The following is a 19,172-nucleotide window of genomic DNA, read 5'->3' as shown; positions in this document are numbered from 1 at the left end:
TTTCTAAACATTAATCTGTTATAAAACAATGAAAAATAAAATGAAATCTACTTTATCTTCATAATAAGAAAACAAGAAGGTAACAGGTAAGGAGGAAAATTAATGAAAGACTGAATTTAAAATATGCCAGTACCAAATGCAGATAGTTTATCTCATTCTTCTGGAAAGCAAATGATTATACCCCATCTGATATTTTTTAAAAATAATAAAGCAAACAAAGGTAGAAACTAATTTGGAATAATTAGTCAAAAGATTCAATGCTGAGGGTGCAGATGTAGAACTGTACAGACTTTCAGAACAGTCTTAGGGATTTAATGCAGAGATGAGGTCTTGAGTTCCTGATATCTCAGAGCCTGTTCCCCCAGTCTCTTGAGTTCTCAGGATGTAAAACTAGAGATACAGCCAGGTTATCCAGCCCATATTTGAGATACTGATAGCTGGCAGCCACAGAAAGAAGGGTTAGGAGAGGAATTAACTGCCCCTCTGATTTCAGTCACCATCTCATTTTAAATGTAAAACCTACCAAGAAGGGGCCAACCCAGAACAAAAAAGAAATTTGATGCCCATCTATGCATGACATCTTTTCGTTCACTGTCAGATGCCCAGACAGCTGAAATAAAAAAAATGTTCTTCCTCACTTCCAGCTAGCTGGTGTTTGTTGTAGTCTGCTAAGACACTGCAGGTGTTGGCCTGAGGAGATGGAATACCCCTTTTAGGGGCTCTCTCAGATAAAACATGACTAAAATACGTAGGATATGTAATAAGTACCCTGAGAAACAACAAAAAAGGCTCTCACAGTAGCCACTGAGCTACTGAGCCCCCCAGTTACAGTCAGGCCCAAGAGTTACTCCTTCTAGTAAGTCACCAGGTTTACATTCTTGTCTCTAAATACCAGGAGTGATCAGGCCATATGGACTAACTGTCTGCCAGTTCTTTTCTGATTTTCCTCCCTTTTAATTTTTTTTACCTTCTTTTACTTAGAAAATTCAAATCCATTTTGATTTAAACAAGCATGAAAACGCTTCCAAAACTAATAAATTATTGCAACATGTGTGCATATATGCATGAAGTGTATTATTAATAATGTTTCCAATCTAGCAACAGATGAACTTACTTCTTGTTTAAAAAAGCACATACTTCGCGCACATACTTCGATAGTTCATATGCCATGTGTCTACCCGAAGTGAACAAAATCCAAGCAATCCTAAATTCCATGTTTATGTTTTCCCACACTCCTAAATTCACTCCACAGTGCAGTGGTGGAAACAAACTGCTGCAATATAGCTTTCTATACCAAAAATGTACATGTTTAACAGCTATCCTTCAGCTATCTAGGAATCTGAGATACCTTAAAAATGTACTTATCTGATGTAGATTACACAATTAGAAATATTTGACACGCATAGGTGCAACCCCATGTTGTAATATCTGGAAAGCTTTGTCTGAAAAAGGGAAATTAGGACCTTCTGAAGAAGGACAAGAAACTCAAGAGGACTACAAGGATGTTGTTGGTTATGCAGGGAAAAAAGTAGAAGGGTCAATTCCCAGATAAAGCCTAATCTGCCTACTGATGTAAAAGACAGTAAAAAAATAAGTACATCAGCAACAAAAGGATTGCCAAGGAGAATCTCCATATTTTATTGGTTACAGGGGGAAACATGGTGACAAGGACTGAGGAAAAGGCTGAGGTACTCAATGCTTTCTCTGCCTCACTCTTAAACAGTCAGACTGGTTGTACTCATTGTACAGAGCCCCTGAGCTGGAAGACAAGGACAGGGAGCAGAATGGAGCCCCATAATCCAGGAGGACTGCTACACCACTGACCCTGAGGCACACCCAAGTCTCTGGGGCTGGATGGGATCCACCCAAGAGCTGAGTGTCATCACATGCAGGACACCCAGGGAATCAGCTCCAGCCAAGGTGGGTTTGGGACAGACAGCTACTGCTTGACCCACCCAGCTCCTTCTGTGACAGGGTGAACCCCTCAGCAGATGAAAGAAAGGTGGTTGTGTTTCCCTGGACTTTAGAAAGCCTTTGACACTGTCTCCCACACATTCTCCTGGGGACACCGGCTGCTCATGGCCTGGGTGGGCCCTGCTTCACTGGGTATAAAACCGGGCTGGTGGGGAATGGAGCCACATCCAGGTGGGGCCAGCACCAGTGGGGTCCCCAGGGGCCAGTCCTGTTTAATGTCTTCACTGATGATCTGGACAAGGGGATCAAGGGCACACCCAGTCAGTTCATGGACAGCACCCAGCTGGGTGGAGTGTGGATCTGCTGGAGGGCAGGAAGGCTCTGCAGAGGGATCTGGACAGGCTGGATCCATGGGCCCAGGCCAGTGCTCTGAGATTCCCCAAGGCCAAGGGCCCAGCCCTGCCTTGGGTCACACCAACCCCCTGCAGCTCCAGGCTGGGGCAGAGGGGCTGGAAAGATGGGAAAGGCCCTGGGGGTGCTGAGGACAGCGGCTGGACAGGAGCCAGGCGTGCCCAGGGGGGCAGGAGGCCAATGGCACCTGGGCTGTGCCAGCCATGGTGTGGCAGCAGGGCCAGGGCAGTGACTGTCCCCTGGGCTGGCACTGCTGGGGCCACACCTCGGATCTTGGGGCACTTCTGGGAACCTCAGGACAAGACATGGACATGGAGGGGCTGGAGCGTGTCCAGAGAAGGGAACGGAGCTGGGGAAGGGGTTGGAGCAGCAGGAGGGCTGAGGGAGCTGGGGGGCCTCAGCCTGGAGAAAAGGAGGCTCAGGGGGGCCCTTCTGGCTCTGCACAACTCCCTGACAGGAGGGGACAGCTGGGGGGGGATCAAGCTCTGCTCCCAGGGAACAAGGGACAGGATGAGAGGAAATTGTCTCAAGCTGTGCCAGGGGAGGTTCAGGTTGGACATCAGGAGGAATTTTGTCATGGAAAGGGTGCTCAGGCACTGGAAGGGCCTGCCCAGGGAGGTGGTTGAGTCACCAGCCCTGAAGATTCAGAAGATGTGTAGATCTTAGGGCCATGGTTTAGTGTTGGCCCTGGCAGTGCTTGTTTTATGCTTGGACCTGATCTTAGAGGCCTTTCCCAACCTAAACAATTCTATGATTGCTTCCAATTTTGTCTGCTTTCTTAGTGGTGAAGAAAAATCCTCATTTTAATTCATTTTAAACAATGCTAATTTATTAAATGAAATAATTTATGAACAGCAATTCCAAAGGAAGTGTTCTGTGTTAAAACAGTTTCACAAGTGGTAAATTACTTATCCCCTTAAAATCCAGTCAGGGAAAAGAGAAAGAACTCAGACAGCTTTGTTACAATTAGTTCCTGTGCCAGTGGCTCTATTTACACTTCTTCATGTACAGCCACCATTTCCTTCTTGATGTAGTAACACCTTTACTGTGTTAAAACCTGGGGAAAATGCACACATACAAGATACCATGGAGTAGGGAGGCTGATTCTTACCAGGTGTAAATGGCTTGAAAGCTGGTGGAGCACTGCCAAGCTACTCCGGCTGAGAATCAGCTCCACACAGACCCACTCTGAACTAGTTGGCTATTTGTGTTTCTCTTGGAATATTGCCAAGGGGCTCATCACAGTGCCCAACTGTGTTTACATCTTTGAAACACCCTGAAATTGCTGCTGTCTGGGACTACAGCTCAGACTACAGATAGAGCTGGTAGTCTTTTTGTTCAAGAAGAAAAAAAATGGGGGGAAAAGCAGCAAAACAACAACAACAAAAAAAGCACTTTAAACTTTAAAATCAGCTCTGTCTCATAAAATTAAACTTTCAAGCAAATGTGAAAAATAAAGAGAAAACTGCTGTGGGGGATAGCAATTTCACTCTTGTGGTTTATGGACTGCAGGAAAGTGAAGCCAATTCCCCATAGTGAGATTACAGGTCTCCTCTTCTACAGGTCTTAAATTAAAAACCAGCTTAATCCAAAGTGAGCTAGTTTACTGGATCAGAAGATTCAATTATTTCTGCTAAGTAACTGAACATGAACTACTTCCTTTTAATAATATACAACTAATAATTACTGCCCAAGAAAGGACTTTTCCCTACCAAGCTAATTAAACTAAAGCAATATACTTTTCAACTGCTCTCAAATTTAACTAAAGGGAGAAACATTGAAAAGCAAGTAAATGCAAATCTCCACTCACATGAAGATATCCAAAGCCACACAAAATTTTCAGACATTACAAGAAATAGGATTTGCCCAAAATTGTTATGTTGAAATCAGCACAATTTCTGGTCTATATTCAGCATACATGCATGTGTGTGTCCTGCACACTTGTACAGACATGGTGGAAGAGCTCTACTGCAAAGTGAGCTCTTATTTTGGCTTCATTAACTGCTTACACTCCCCCTGCAAGAGGTCACAGGGAAATGTGTTAAGGAACTGGTCCATATCCCTAATACACAACAGGCAAGAGGTTTCTAAAGTACTGATTTTCCTCTGTTGTGATGCTCTGTTCCAGACTCCTCAGCCCCAGGCAATGCTGAGAAGAAATTTTATTTGAGAGAAAACATTTTCTGGAATGTTCATCAACAAGAAAAGAATAAAAAAAGTGATATTCTAAACTGCTGTGACTCAGGAATACCTAATAACTAGAACTTATTGGTTTGACTGTGAGGTATTTATGGACTACAATAGGTGTAGTTCAGTCCACATTTTCATTTGTTCACATACCTACTGCAGAGTTTATATAGTTAATAACAACTATACTCGTTCAACATAGAAAATTCACTTGGAATTAACAAATTTTTATTTTCTTCCATGCACTTTTTTCAGAAATGTTAACGATTCTTGCTAATTCATTTCAGTCACTTAATTAGTATAGAAGTATTCATTAAAAAGACCTCTCCTGAATTCAGTATAATTGCTCACACAAGCAGTAGCACCTGTATACTCAGAGCCTGCTGAATGACATTCACATCTCCTGTATTTTCAAGTCATGCAGAAAATGAAAGGCTTTCCAAGACAAATTTATCACATCAAATGCACCAATTTAAGCTATTTTTTGTTGTTGTTGTTAAACAAAAGAAAAAATAAGGAGAAAAATGATCCAGTGATCCATTCCTGATGCTAAAACGGCAGGATGTTAAATCTCACTTTCTGCCACTGGAACACCTTTCACAGTCCAGAAGTTCAGTGTCGTTCAGTTCTCCATACCACTTTCCCTGAACAGCTGAGCTTAATAGATCAAAATAATTTTGCAGGAAAAAACATGCTTATGATCTTCCATATGCTGCAGACTAAACTACAGCATGCTGCAGTGTGGTTTTAAGTAGTTTTAGAAGCACCACTTCCAAAATGGAAAATGGCTTCTTGTAAGTATGAAAGAGGAAAAAAAATATATCCCTCCAGCATTCTGTTAAAATACAATTAAACCTGTATCTGTGTGCCTCAGACTGATGATATATTTTAACAGGAGGACGAACTTTTCTCTTCTGAACATGTTGCTATTTCTTACACATCTGTCACGTCTTACCTACCTTATACTGAATGCCTGAAAGAAAATATCTTCAGCATTCTCACCACAGTAAAACAGCCACATCAGGTAGGCTTAGATGCCAAACTTCTCTCAAAAATTTCTGAAACCTGAGATGCCTCATTTCTAAATAGTGAGTAGAGTCTATTATTCCCGTTGACTACTTTCATTTTTTTCAAGAACCACATCAAGTCTTCCTAAATTACTCACTTCTATTGCCTGCCTCAAAGTCACTAATTAAAACAACTACAAATAGTTCCCAGCTTTAACAATCAGGGAACATCTACCACTTTTAAAACATATTTCTGAGCAGCCAAACCCAGCAGTCTATAATTCATCCACATCCAGGATTTCTGCATCCATCCAAACAAAACTGTAGCACAGACATGGAAAACAAACCATCTGCTCAGAAATCCACTTAATTTGAAGTTTGGAAGTGTTTTAGAGGGAATTTTCCTCAGGAAACAGTACAGAAGCAAGTGCACTTCAGTCATTTGTATTTTTATCTTCTGACCAAGTGAGAGTGCAGCACAAAAAGAACATAAAAGGATCAGATATTTTACTAAGAAAAACATCTAGTATGGTTTTGTCCAGTAATAAAACATTTTTGTTATGTGGAAGATGCTAAATAAGTTTTTTTATTTGAAAGGGGACATGAGAACTAAGAATTGGAATGGTCACTTGGAGGCAGAAGTTTTTTCTGTGAATTCTGGGGAGTGAAACCCACAGTGTAACATCTTGAGCAGCTGCTGCTGCTGCTGCTGCTCTATATGGAAGCCACATTCCCAGCTTGGGAGGTTTATTATGTTAAATGAAGTCAATATATTATTTTAATACAGTTTCATTTTAATTGATGTTCACCTCAATGACTAAAAATTTGTACAAGGTCCCAGAAAGTAAACATTAGGTGATTCATCACTGGCAAAATGAAAGCGTGTCTCTCTCATGAAATGAATCTATAAATCTTTGCTGATGGAAACTGAGTTCAGCGAGGAATGAAAAGCGGTTCTTGAAAAGATGGAGGAGGAAGGCACTGAAATAGAGACTTAGGCCTGGAGTTTGTGTGGAACCAAAATAGGGCTGCCTCAGTTTGGCACTTTGCATGCTCTTTGAAACCGTTTTGATTACACATGGAAGTTACCAGCCTTTCTATGCAAAGTGCATGTGCACATGTGCATGCACACACAGAAAGAAAAAAGAGAACATTTGACAAGAAGTCAAATAACAAAGTCACCTACTCTGTGATAAAACATAAATCAGACAAGAAAATATCAACTGAGATGCACAACTTGAGTAAGATCCTTGGCTGGAATAGTCCAGACAACTGCAGAACACCAAGAAAGGGACAACAGGTTGGAACTAAATTCCAGCTCTCCAGCCAAAGGGGGATGATGATTTGATTAAGGTTCCTGTCAAGGCTGCTTTGGGATGATACTAATGCAACCTACATGTTGATGTTCTTTAAACTGGAAGGAATTAATCCATCTTCTCTGATGAAGCCAGAGCTCATGGGATGGGCCTCAGCCAGTTTGCTAAACTCAATAAAAACACGACTTGAACAGAAAGAAACTGCTTCCCACATACCTTAACTTTCTTCCCTCAGTTCCCAATTTTGGAAAAATAATGTGGCACCAGAGCTGTTGATCCATGTGTAAACATGCCAGGCCAAATCTAATCAATGCTCCATTGGAGGGAACCTACAAAACCCCAGGAGTCCAGCCCAGGCATCTGTCTCTGCAGGACAAATGGTCACAAATGCCTTTCCAGACTGACATTAATATTTGCTCTCACATCTTCCCTGACTGGGAAATTAAAAGTTACTGGAGTTCATAAGGCCTTTAACAAAAGAATTAAGGAGGAAATGAGAACACATGGACACTAGAAAAAAAAATTTACTTCTGCAAAAAGAAAAATGAGGTTCTGTTTCACAAGAATAGATCTCTACAGAAAATTGAAGCCAAGTAGAAATGCACTCTGGATAGAGTCTGGAGGCAATCTCATCCAAAAGGGCTTCTTTAAGTTATCCAGACCAATATGTCATTTAGAATAATGAAACTGTCCTATGTTTGCAAGAGAGTTGTCCCTTCCTTTCCCACATGGTGGAAAATGGAAAAAAAAGTGCTGACAGAGTTAACATGCTTTCCTGCCACCTTGCATGCCTGCTTGAAAGCAGGAGGACCAAAGTTTCTCCTGCAGCTGTATACATCTGCTTACAACTATCATGGAAAGCTAGAAGAAGATCTTCTCCTTCAAAAGAAATGCTACTTGCATTTGTTTTGCACCATCAGGTAAAATATGTACTCTTATCCTGTCACAAATGCACAATCATCCACTTCTTAACAGAAAGGCCACTCACCATTTTCCACCGGATCAGAACATACACACAGTACTTTAGCAGATGCACATCTTTTCTACAAACCTCAGAGTCCTGTTCCCATGTCCATACAAAATTTCACATGCACCTTTATAGGCATTTGTTTTTTACAGGGCATTTCTGAATAAGAACTGTAAAAGGATTAATATACAGTGGACTTGTTCAGCAAGCACAGCAGATCTTGTGCACTGAATGCATCAGGTCTTTTCAAGCAAACACAGTGTGTAATTGTGCAATTAAAATCTTTGGCAGTTACAGAAACAAGAGTGGATGGTATAGTCTATCTTCAAGCTGTGGCTAATACCAAAACTCTTACTTGCAACATAGTACTGGGAGGGAGTGATGAACTACAATAGAAGGCTGAAAATCTGTAACTCAAATACTCACTAATAAATTGTTAATATTTTTCCATGAATGATGACATCATAGAGTTAATACCCTATCTGATAACAAAGAAAGCTGTCTGGTGACAAAGACCTTCTGCTTCAAGGGACCATCTACTGCTTGTAGTGAGTGTGATAACAACAGCAAACTCCCTGTTGCAAGGCCTTTGTTGATACCTGCCCATTTCAGGTGTCTGCCTCACACACAGTTCTAGCTCCATAGTGGGATTGACAGAATCACAGAAAGATGGCTCAAAAAGGACTTCTGGAGATCTCCTGCCCAACCTACCACTCACTACCTCTCACCACCACTAGATCTGGTCAGCCATGACTGTCTAGCCAAGTCTTGGAAACACCTAAGGGTGTTTTCTCTGCCACTTCTCTGGTGTTCCTGCTGGCTGTATTTTCACTTCTATTACACGATTTTTATTTTTTTTTTTTTACTGAAAATAAATGAAAACCCTCTAGAAAATGGCTTCATCCTTGGAAATCTTAACAGTCCCAAGTATATTATATGGAATTATTACACAGAATTATTTGAGTTATTCGATCTGCCAGTTTGTCTATCTTCATAACAGTTCAGAACAAAAGGGGAGTTTAAAAGTACTTTTCAACTACAAGCTTTCCATTTTACAGTAAATGTTATTGAAAAACTAAAGTCTTCTCTTTTACATTCACAGCAACTACAGCTGGTGTGTGCACAAGATTGTTTCCAGGTCTGTGAATATGTTCTGGCTATGCCCTGGGTTTTGCTGGGATGAAACCAGAGTGCATTTTCCTATGACTTGCTTTTGCGGAAATAAATCAGGGTGTCCAGCATTTATACTGAAGAAGAGCCAACAGCTCCCAGCATCTGAGCTGTACTGAAGGAAGTGCATTAAGAAGAGCAGTGCTAGCAGGTCAGGAGTGATCCTGCCCAGCGCTGTGTGGCACATCTGCAGAGCAGTGTCCAGTCCTGGGCTCCTCAGCACAGCAGGGACGGGGAGCTCCTGGACTGGGGCCAGTGGAGGCTGCAGAGATGATTCAGGGCCTGGAGCATCTGTGGCAGGGAAAGGCTGAGGGAGCTGGGGCTGTCCAGCCTGGAGAGGAGCCCCAGCTGAGAGGGGCCCTCAGCCCTGGGTGTCCCTGTGTGCGGGGAGGGCTCCGAGCAGGGCCCAGGCTCTGCTCCAGGGCCCAGCAATGGCACCAGAGGAACGGGCAGGGACTGAGCCCAGGAGGTTCCACCTGGGCAGGAGGCAGAACTTCTGTCCTGGGCAGTGACTGAGGACTGAACAGATTGAACAGAGAGGGTGTGGAGTCTCCTCACTGGGGATATTCCAGACCCCTCTGGACACAATCCTGTGCCCTGTGCTGTGGGATGGCCCTGCTGGAGCAGGGAGGTGGGACCAGCTGCCCCACTGTGGTCCCTTCCAGCCTGAGCCATCCTGGGATTCTTTGAAGCACATTACATTCTTACTGGTGCCCTGCTCATCCATCCAGATCTGGCAGCCAGCCCCATAAGCACTGTGAGAAGCATCATGCCCCTAGGCCAAACAGCTACCCACTGCAGTCAGCATTGCTCTGGACGCATTTAAAGTCTTGGTATTACCAAGTTTCTCATGAAACTTCTAATGTTTTCACACTTCTCCTCCTTATCATCTATCCTGATAATCCACTGTCCAAGATATGGTTTTTGCAAGCGCTAATTCCTAAGTAGCTGCTTTTGTGCATTGCAAGTGGCATTTCAAAATGGCTGCTGCCTGCTCAATGATAATACTTGTGTAATTAACAATTAAGACAGTTAAATTTTTTTTAGTGAGTAGAGGCTCAATCTGGCACTTGAATTCTTGCCCTTGGAGCCCAGGAGAGTTAGAGCATTGGTTTCTGAGACAAAACACTGTCCCATTTCTTCTGTGCAATTAAAAATAACCACTTGGTTTTAGATAGAAGACAAATACCAAGTGCTATTAAAAATATTTAACCACACACAAGTGGTACATATTTAAAAGACCTTAGAGACTGGCGTGTTATACAAACCAATCGAGCTCTCATGGTTTAATTTGCAACTAAAACATTTTAAATAGAAGTATAATCTAATGTGTACAGGTTATTTATACAAATGCAGATGGCTACAGGTAAATGACACTAAGTTAATGCTGCTTGGCTTTCATTCAGACCTTACTCCAGTGTTCTCAAAGTACTTTGCAACTATTGATCAACATGTTTTATGTATGAGGGAAATCTCTAGCTTCTAATTATTTCTACAAAAGGTGATGTAAAGACAGAAGGTCAGTGCTGCAACTAGAAATGTAAAGTTTAAGTGCATATTTTTAAAGCAGAAAAAGAAAATTATTTTAGGATATTAGACAAGCAACTGCATGAAATTTGACTTTCTTATGGAGTTCTGAGACCTTAAAAAACTTTAAATTGTGAGGTTTTGACTATGTTGATAAATATTTTCTAGTGGTCAAGCTTTTTAATGCTAGTTCAAAAAAAATATTCACTATGTAAAGTTCAGCAAATTTCTGTATCTTTTTAGAGATTACATTACTATGATGTAGAAAGAAACTGAGATTGATTTCCCAGAGAGGATATGACAAACCTTTCCTTTTAGGGCAAACAAAGTATAGCAACAGAAACACCAAAGAACAGTGGTGCTCACTAGTCACAGGAGTGTACCACAGCCTGGAATCCAGCAGCAGCTAGTCAAACCCCACACAAGAACTGTTTGCCTTCCCAGGCTTTCTGACTGGTGACCTGGCTGATGGGACTCTGCATCTGCTGCCCTGAAAGATTGATGAAGGGCTGTTATTACTACGGTTGATGTTTCCACTGGACACGTCATCAATTGGTGTGGAAACTTCATTCTGCCTTGCTGAATAGCGAGCAAAAAAGCTCAGTGTGGCTGGAAGACTTTCATCAAGACTCTCTCCCAGACGGAGAATGCAAATATCTTCAAGAGACCTCGCAACACTCAACTTCCTGTACCATAAAGGGGTGGGAGATGATTTAGCAGCATTGTAAAACATGGAGTGTGGAAGTGTAGCCATGACCTGGAGTTGCAGAAGAGATGGAAAGCGTTGTTTTTATTTGAAGGATAGATCATGGCAGATAGCTCAGGCAACTTGTGCAGAGTGACAGGATTTGTCACAAAGGGAATGTGGTAGAGCTGATTTTACAGAAACATTATTTATGGGTTAGTGGGTGGACTAAAGGTTTTCTCAACAGGTTTTTGCAGATCTAATCACACACAGAAAGTTCAAGTGGTTCTCTTTAGCCTCTACACAGTGCTACTTTATAGACAGTATTTTGTTTTAATTTCATTTTTTCTAGACTTCCATGCAACTTTTGGTACTTCACTCCCTAGAAAATTATTACTGACACTGGAAATATGGTGCCTGATTACCAACATTGCAAGGAAGACATGAGGTGGCCAGACATATTGTAAACAGAGCGTAATTACAGTACTTACAGTTCAACATCAAAATGGGAAAAGATGCCAAGTGGCATTTCTCAGAAGTTAATATTGGGACTGATACCATCTAACATCTTCCCAAATAATTTGGAAAATTAAGTAAAATGCACACTGACTGCATACATTGTACACACAAGAGGAAGATGAACTATAAAACAGCAGGTTGGTAGGTTTAAAAAAACCAGAAAGATCTGGAAGTCTGAAAGGGAGAAAGAGAAGGGTGCATTTAAGAGAGAAACTAATCTAGACAAATGTAGAATAATAAGCTCAGACAAAATTAACACCCATCTCAAGTAACCAAATGGGAAAAAGACAATTTTCACTAAAAAAGAAAAAAAATCCAAGAGATTTCACAGTTTATTCACACTGAAAATTCACATCAGGGTATATGCATCAGGTTTGACAACTTGTTTGCTACATTTCAGCCTGATGTGATGTTAAAAGGAAGAATAATATATTCCCTTAAAACCCTGCCTTTTAAAATACATTTTTACTTATTTTAAACATGTACCAAATGCTCACAAAAGATCCAATTTGATCGCCCATCAGCAGAAATAATAAACAGGAATGGGACATTAGTAAGTGACACAGAAGCAGCACATACAAGGAAGTCAGGAACCAAAGTCCATCTGCCTTCAATACTGTCAAGGGTTCTAAGTGATCACTATGCAGTAGAGCAAAATCCATGAAATATTAAGCTGCCACTGAGTTGTTGACTTTAGAAGCTCAGCTAGACCTTGAGGAAAGCTATTACTTTATAAAAGAAAGTAAGATTCTGAGGGATATGCAATAAAAGACCTTCAGAGTTGCTGAAATAAGCTTGCTGAATTAAGTGACTACTGTACACACTAATGAACCTCCAATACTTTCTGCAGGATAGAAATTGTCAAAAGAATATACCCTTGCGATAATATTAACCTGTAATTAAATAAATTCACCAAGGATAGAAAACATATTTTATGACACAGAAGCCCCCTGCATGGACTTTAAACAACTGTTCCTGGCTGAGAGTTTGAAGAGCACACAATCTTTTTTTCCCATCATTATTTGGTTAACCATACCAACACTACAGTACATTATTTTGTCACAGAAATGATTCATTACAAGAAAATATAAAAACTTTATCAAAGTGAGTGTTACTTTTCTTCCTAACACAGCAATTCAAATACAGCTGATGCAGACAAAATGGCTGATGTGATAGCAATCAACAATATTTTTTTTTATGTATGCTTAAAAACCTGCTTACCAAGGGGAGCCATATATTCTGAATCCCCTCACCGTCACTTCAGAGTCTTGAAGATAGATGCAGTTTGTTAGAAGAGACTGTACATTTTCATAGCTCTCTGGCTTCAGCTTAGAAACAGAGGGGAAATAGTAAAAGTCCTGCTTGATTAAGTCAGCCATGAATTCCTGGTCAAAGGTCAATTCATGATTTCCTGCTATCACAATCTTGTACTCATAGGGCAGGCTACCTAAAACAGTGAAAAACAAACAAATTACTTGTTTTATGAAAAATCTGATAAAAGCAAACAGATAGACAAAGTGTTATCGGTTCCTGTAATACGCTCACATATTTGAAACAATCAAGCCTACCCCTACTACATGTTATTGTAATTCCTGCTGATTTCAGGTAAATGACATTACTGTCTTTTTCATGGCACACTATGATTTAGCATGCTTAGCATTAATGTGTTGAAATTACTTTCAACTCATCAACCTTAAAAACCAGTCTGCAGACTTCTGCTCTACTATTTACTTCTAGTTAATTGCCATTTGTGCTGCAAGTATCATTTACTGTGACAGTGATGATAACTCTTTGACAGAAATTAGGGTTCAAAGAAGATCAGCCATAATGCTTCATAAAATCATGTCAGCTCTCTTCTCCCAGAGCTGAGGTCTTTGTCAGCCTGTACTGACACTCAGAACTTGGGTCAGCCAGAGGGGTCTGTGCCCTGACATTAATATCAAGCCTTCAAGCAAGGCATGGACTCAGTTTGGCTGTCAAAAATCCACATCCCACAGTGAAATCTCACTCTTTGCCTCTATCCCATGGCTTTTTTCATGCTCCATTTTCTCAGTGACTTCCTTAGCTCTGCAGACTATAATTTAAAGTGACTCATGTTCAAGAATATTTTACAACCTGTATTTAGTGAAAAACCTTAGAACAACCTCCTGATGAAGGCAAGCATATATATGCCCACACACGTGGGCTCTTCCTGAGAGCAGCACTGAAACAGAAACTTTTCACCTGACTCTGCATTTGGTTATTCACTGGATTCTGCCCCTGAGAGCTGGCATTGCCTGTCTCAAACAGCTCAGCACAAACCTCCTAAGCACATCTGGAAGAAACAAAGAGAGAAACTGTGCAAAGCTGCATTCATTAGCTTTGTTTCTGCACTGTTAATTTGCATCAGGATCAAGACGGTCAGAAGAGGAGATTGGGACCAGAAAGAAATATCTTACTGAAAATTAAACCCGCCTTGCGTAACAGCAATTTTTTGGGATTTTAATTTTAGAAATGCATTGCTGATAACATAAAAATCCTTAGTGATGGCCCAAGCTTAACCTGGAGGCAGGCTATTTAGAGAACACAAAAAACCCAGTTAATATGCAATGGCAAAAGTTGGCATGAGTAGGACTTCAGAATAAAATGCAACAGTGTGATTCAGAGCTATGGAAGCAGAAGACGCAACAGTGCTAGCCTAAGGGAGGTGACACAGGGCTGAACTTTGCCAGATGAAGACGTGGGTAATTCTGAAATACAAGTTTCAGACACTTGGAACACCTGTATTAGGAAAGCTGATGGTACAGGTTCCAGTCTTTCCTATGGACCAAATACATATATGTCTTTTGAATATTTACCAAAAACTCTTTTCAGATATTTATAATTACATGTTAAAGGTTCAAGATTCAATGATTTACCTGAAAGGCTTCTCTGTTTAGTTTCTGAAACACTTGGCATTTAGCAGATGTGTACTCCACCTGTACAAGCTTTCTAGGTGTGTACACACACACACAAGTTAAAAATGTTATTTACATGCTGCAACATGGGGCATCTTCAGGCCTTAAAGGAATAAAGAAATCCTGTATCCCACAATGTGGTTACCAGCTCCATTTCTGTTCTGCTCGGTAAATCTTTTCCAGCTCATCTGATCCATCCATCTAGCAGCCAAGAACCTGTATGAACTGGTTATAGTTGTTGCTTCCACTAATGTATTTATGTCATGTTGCTGTCTGTGGTTGTTACTCAGGCAAATTAGCAAATTACTCTAAATGTACAGTTACATTTATTATAGTGGCGGCCAGAGGCACTGCTGTAGTTACAGGTCTGTCAGCTTTTCAATTAACAACTGTGTTTTTGATGAGTATGCATCTCAGTTGTTTGTTTTATTCTTTCATTCCACACCAGGCTTTGGTAAAATTATTTTCTTTTCTTTGTCTCCTTAACTACTTTTTACCTTTCAAATCTTAATTTTTTTTACTAACAGGGTACCTTCTGCTGCTTATTCATAGATTTAGCAATGTTTTGTTCAAACTTTGCTCCTTGGAATACTTTAGAATGCGCTTTGCTTTATACTCCGAGGGCTCTTGAACTACAAAGTCAGACTTAGGTATAAATCTTTGAAATCTTGTTCCTGCCTAGACACTGCTGCTGTGAAGTTATGTGTAAGGAACAGATTTCTGCACAGTTTGTAGCCCTGGCTTCCTTGGCTAGGAGCAGGACATCCCCAAGGGCACATAATCTTAGAGCTGTTGTATGGCTGTGTTCCTATGCACAGCCCTAGAACAAACACTTTCCATTTTTTATCCCAACAGCTCTTGATCGTAGATAATTCAAATGCTTCCATGTTCATCAGTTATTCCCACAGCTGCACCCAGGATGGAGTAACTGCACTCAAAAAGACTCTGCAGGGAGTCTTTGTGGCCGTAACACCCTGGCTGTGTTAATCACCACGCTGAGTTTTCAGAAACCAGCTGAACAATGTGCCACCATGTGGCACTTGTGAGACCTCCTTTGGAGTGTGGGGTCCTATCCGGGCTCTTCGGTGACGCACAAGTCCCTGAGACAAGCCCATCAGAGAGCAGCCAAGGTGGTTGGGATGAGAGGAGAGACTGAGATCTGAGGCTGTTCAGACCCAGAGAAGGTGCAGGGTAGACCCTGCTGCTGGTCTGCAACCACCTGAGCCTGGGTAAATGCAAGAGCAAGTCCTTCTCAAAGATGCATGGCAAACAGCAACAGGCACACGTGAGAACATGCTACAAGGAAAGAATTTTACCATGAGGATGGTAAAAAAGTGAAGTAGGTGCCCTGAGCAGCTGGGAAATCTCCTCCCTCAAAGGCACTCAGAGTTCACCAGGCCAAGGTTCTGATCTCTAACCATGCCTGCTTTGAGGAAAAGGTTAAACTTAATATCCTCCAAAGGTCCCTTCCCTTTTTCTAGACTCCTGTCAAGCCACACTGAAAAACAAACCAGAATTTTAAAGAACCTGCAATGCTAAAACAAATCCAAACCTAATTTTGTGTTTGGATTGTAATGGAACAAGTCTATGGCAGACGGGCAATTTGACAAGACTAGAGAATATGTTCCATTAACTCTGGTGTAAGTTTCTCATATTATCCATCTAGCAGATGAGTAGGACTAAATCCCCAACTGATAACCAATTAACATTTGATTCTAGCATATGGCTTTGCTGGTGGGCAGGTAGCAAACTCAGTATTAATACAGAAGCTCTGTGTATACAATGATATTAAAGAAAAATTATGGCTGTCACAGGAATCCTGCACACATATCCAGGACAAAATTAATTCCTCAGAAAAAAATAAGACAGGAAGCATGTAAGAAACAGATCTGCCCTTCAGGAGTGCCAAGAAACACATGCAAGAACATATGCTATGGGAGTCAAAGATGTAATTTCAAACAAAGAAAAAAAAGAAGAAAAGTTATGAATTTGGGGGAAGTTACATTTTTTGTCTGATCTCTTATCTTGACCAGCCAAAACAAGGCAAGTGTTTTTGTCCAAAGTCCAGGGATCCTTCTGTTCTTGGCACCTGAGAAGATTCTGCTAAAATATGCCTCTAATCTGGCCATAAACTGCAACTAGAATCGGTTGGAAAAATTTTACCTAAATATTTTTTCTGTATTAAAATGCCACTTGGATGGAATGGGTTATATTTGGAAATTCACACAGTCTTTCTGACATTACCAAGGAAAAAAAAAAAATTAAGCAAAATGTCCATTTAAAATATTTTGGGGTGAATAAAAATTTCATTTCTAGGCAAAATTTCTTTTATTTTTCCCTAAAATTAGTGTTGGGGTTTTTAACTCTCATAATGTTTAATTTGCAAGAAACTAAAATTATTTTCCTCCATAATCAACCTATATCCACTTCATCCTATTTGGATTTGGAATGAAACATTTACAAATCAAAATCCTATCAGAAACACACTGGCTCAGATTCAGCCCTGGGCTTCTGAGCTTTCTCTTTCAGGCCACATTCAACTTTTGCCTTCTGCCAATTTGGAATGGGGCTCCAAGCCACCATTCACCTCTGTCAGCCTCTGTCTTAATGTGGGATAAGAGATTTCTCCCATCCTTTTCCTTCTTCTCAGCTACATGACCCTTTATCTCTCCTGTCTTATTTTCCCCTTTCCATTTTGTAATCTCCCCTTATATGCAATAAAATGCTGGAGACACATTATCTTGCCCTTAATTTAGCAGTATTAGAAAAAGATATCTTTTTTCTTAGGGAAAATATGGAACTTGCTGAAGTACAATGCTTTAGACTTCTGCCTATCTGAAACTGCCCAGCAGATTGAAAAGCCATTTACTATATAAAGACCTCAAAGGTAATTATGTTCCCTTGAATTTCCTGAAAGTGTCTAAGATAAATAATTCCCAATCTGAAGGAGAGGTTTCAAAGGAATGAGGCAACTTGGAACCCACAGCAGATCTATAAGACAAGATCCAAGAAGTCAGGCAGCAGTGGCTCTGCTCCCAGAACAACTCCTTACACAAAAAAATCGGCCCTAAATTTCCTCCATCAATATAATTTCTTATAATTTGGGATTAGTTTACTGTCAACAAGCTCAGGTTATCATATTTAACTTATATATAGCCAGATGTGTTATCATCTTACAGACTTTTTCACTTCATCCATGGAGTTTTTGTCAGTTTACAGCAAAGCTTCCTCAGAAAGTTTCTTAGCCTTCATTTGTTCAGGATAAGAATATGACAGCAGTTCTGGTAATATAGTATGTATAGGAACATATATATTTCTTCAGCTAGGAACATCTTTGTTTATTCCTTTCATTACTGCAGATTACTAATTAAGAAAATCAACTGAACATCTAATTTTTGCATGTTTATGCACCAATTACAGAATTATTGCAGCAATTTTTTACTTCCAAACTCCAGTAGGTTCTTTTTATGGTGAACATAATTTTTACAAAATAACCTGAAGTGCTGGGGAACCATCACTTGGACTACAGGCTGCATAATGCAGCCTGCTGAGCAACACTGCCTGTTTGCTATTTCTCTGCAGCTGAGTGTTCAAAGTGGAAGTCTGTGTTATTAAGGGTTCATCTTGTTCTATTATCAACCAAGTAAACCAGACCAACACTGCAAATAATCCAAGAGCAAACTCATGGTGTCCATAATCCAGGCTCCTCTTGTACCAAGTGGGGGATCTTTATCAACTTTGCACCTCCTCTGAAGCTCACAGTGGTTATCAGCTCCCAACTTTGCCGACCTGGACAGGCAGATGTGTTTTGCTTCTTTCCTGGTATTTTGTACTGAGCAAAATTTTTAGTATTCATTAAAAGAAGTGACAATCACGTAAGTGCCCACTTAGTGCTTCTTCCCTCTCATTTCAACCTTTTAGAATACAGCAATGAGTGATACAGTGGAAAGACTGCATAACTGTCTCAGATTGCTTTTTAGCATCTTTTTGACAGTTCTGTGTTTAAACACTGGTGCTGATGTCTGGGAAATTCACATTAACATACTTTTTGTATGGTGTGTAATCTGGAATAATACTGTAAATGAACACTCCCTCTGAAGTCATCTGTAACCTTCCAGCTCTATCCATTCTAGCATTGAAAAAGCCAGTAATTATACCAAACACTAAAACAGCAAACACATATAACACTGCTCACGTTGATAAAACAGGATTCCTTAAAAATAGACGAAGGCAAATCAAACTAAAAAAACACCTGATTATAATCCAACTTAGGCTCTTTGATATACTGTGCTTTATACCCACCCACACACATATAATTGGTCAAAATTACTTCTAAAGGAAAAGTGGCTTCCTTTTAGCCTGGTTTATTTAATTACCCTGCAATTATGCAGAACCAGCCCAATGCATAACTAGGCCATTAGAGTAGCTGCACTGAATCAAGACAAAAGGTTACATGGATCTGTACCTTCTGTTCACCTGTGGTCTGTAAGAGATGTCTAAAAAATTGCACAACTGCAATGTCTGCCTGGACTG

General features: G+C 40.5%; 1 protein-coding gene across 4 annotated transcripts in view; it reads right to left on the bottom strand.

Moving 5' to 3' along the window:
* The window catches only part of MPPED1 (metallophosphoesterase domain containing 1), a 60,214-nt gene that overhangs the window by 16,198 nt on the left and 24,844 nt on the right, over positions 1-19,172 (bottom strand). For all 4 annotated transcript variants that reach the window (XM_058023729.1, XM_058023728.1, XM_058023726.1 and 1 more), the window contains exon 4: positions 12,925-13,150. In XM_058023729.1, the coding sequence (XP_057879712.1) occupies positions 12,925-13,150 (226 nt within the window). The remainder of the gene's footprint in view (positions 1-12,924; positions 13,151-19,172) is intronic.

This window comes from Melospiza georgiana, chromosome 4 (genome assembly GCF_028018845.1).
Source record: "Melospiza georgiana isolate bMelGeo1 chromosome 4, bMelGeo1.pri, whole genome shotgun sequence".
Lineage (NCBI taxonomy): Eukaryota > Metazoa > Chordata > Aves > Passeriformes > Passerellidae > Melospiza > Melospiza georgiana.
The sequence above is the reverse complement of the archived record's forward strand: the minus strand, read 5'-3'. Positions and strand labels throughout refer to the sequence as shown.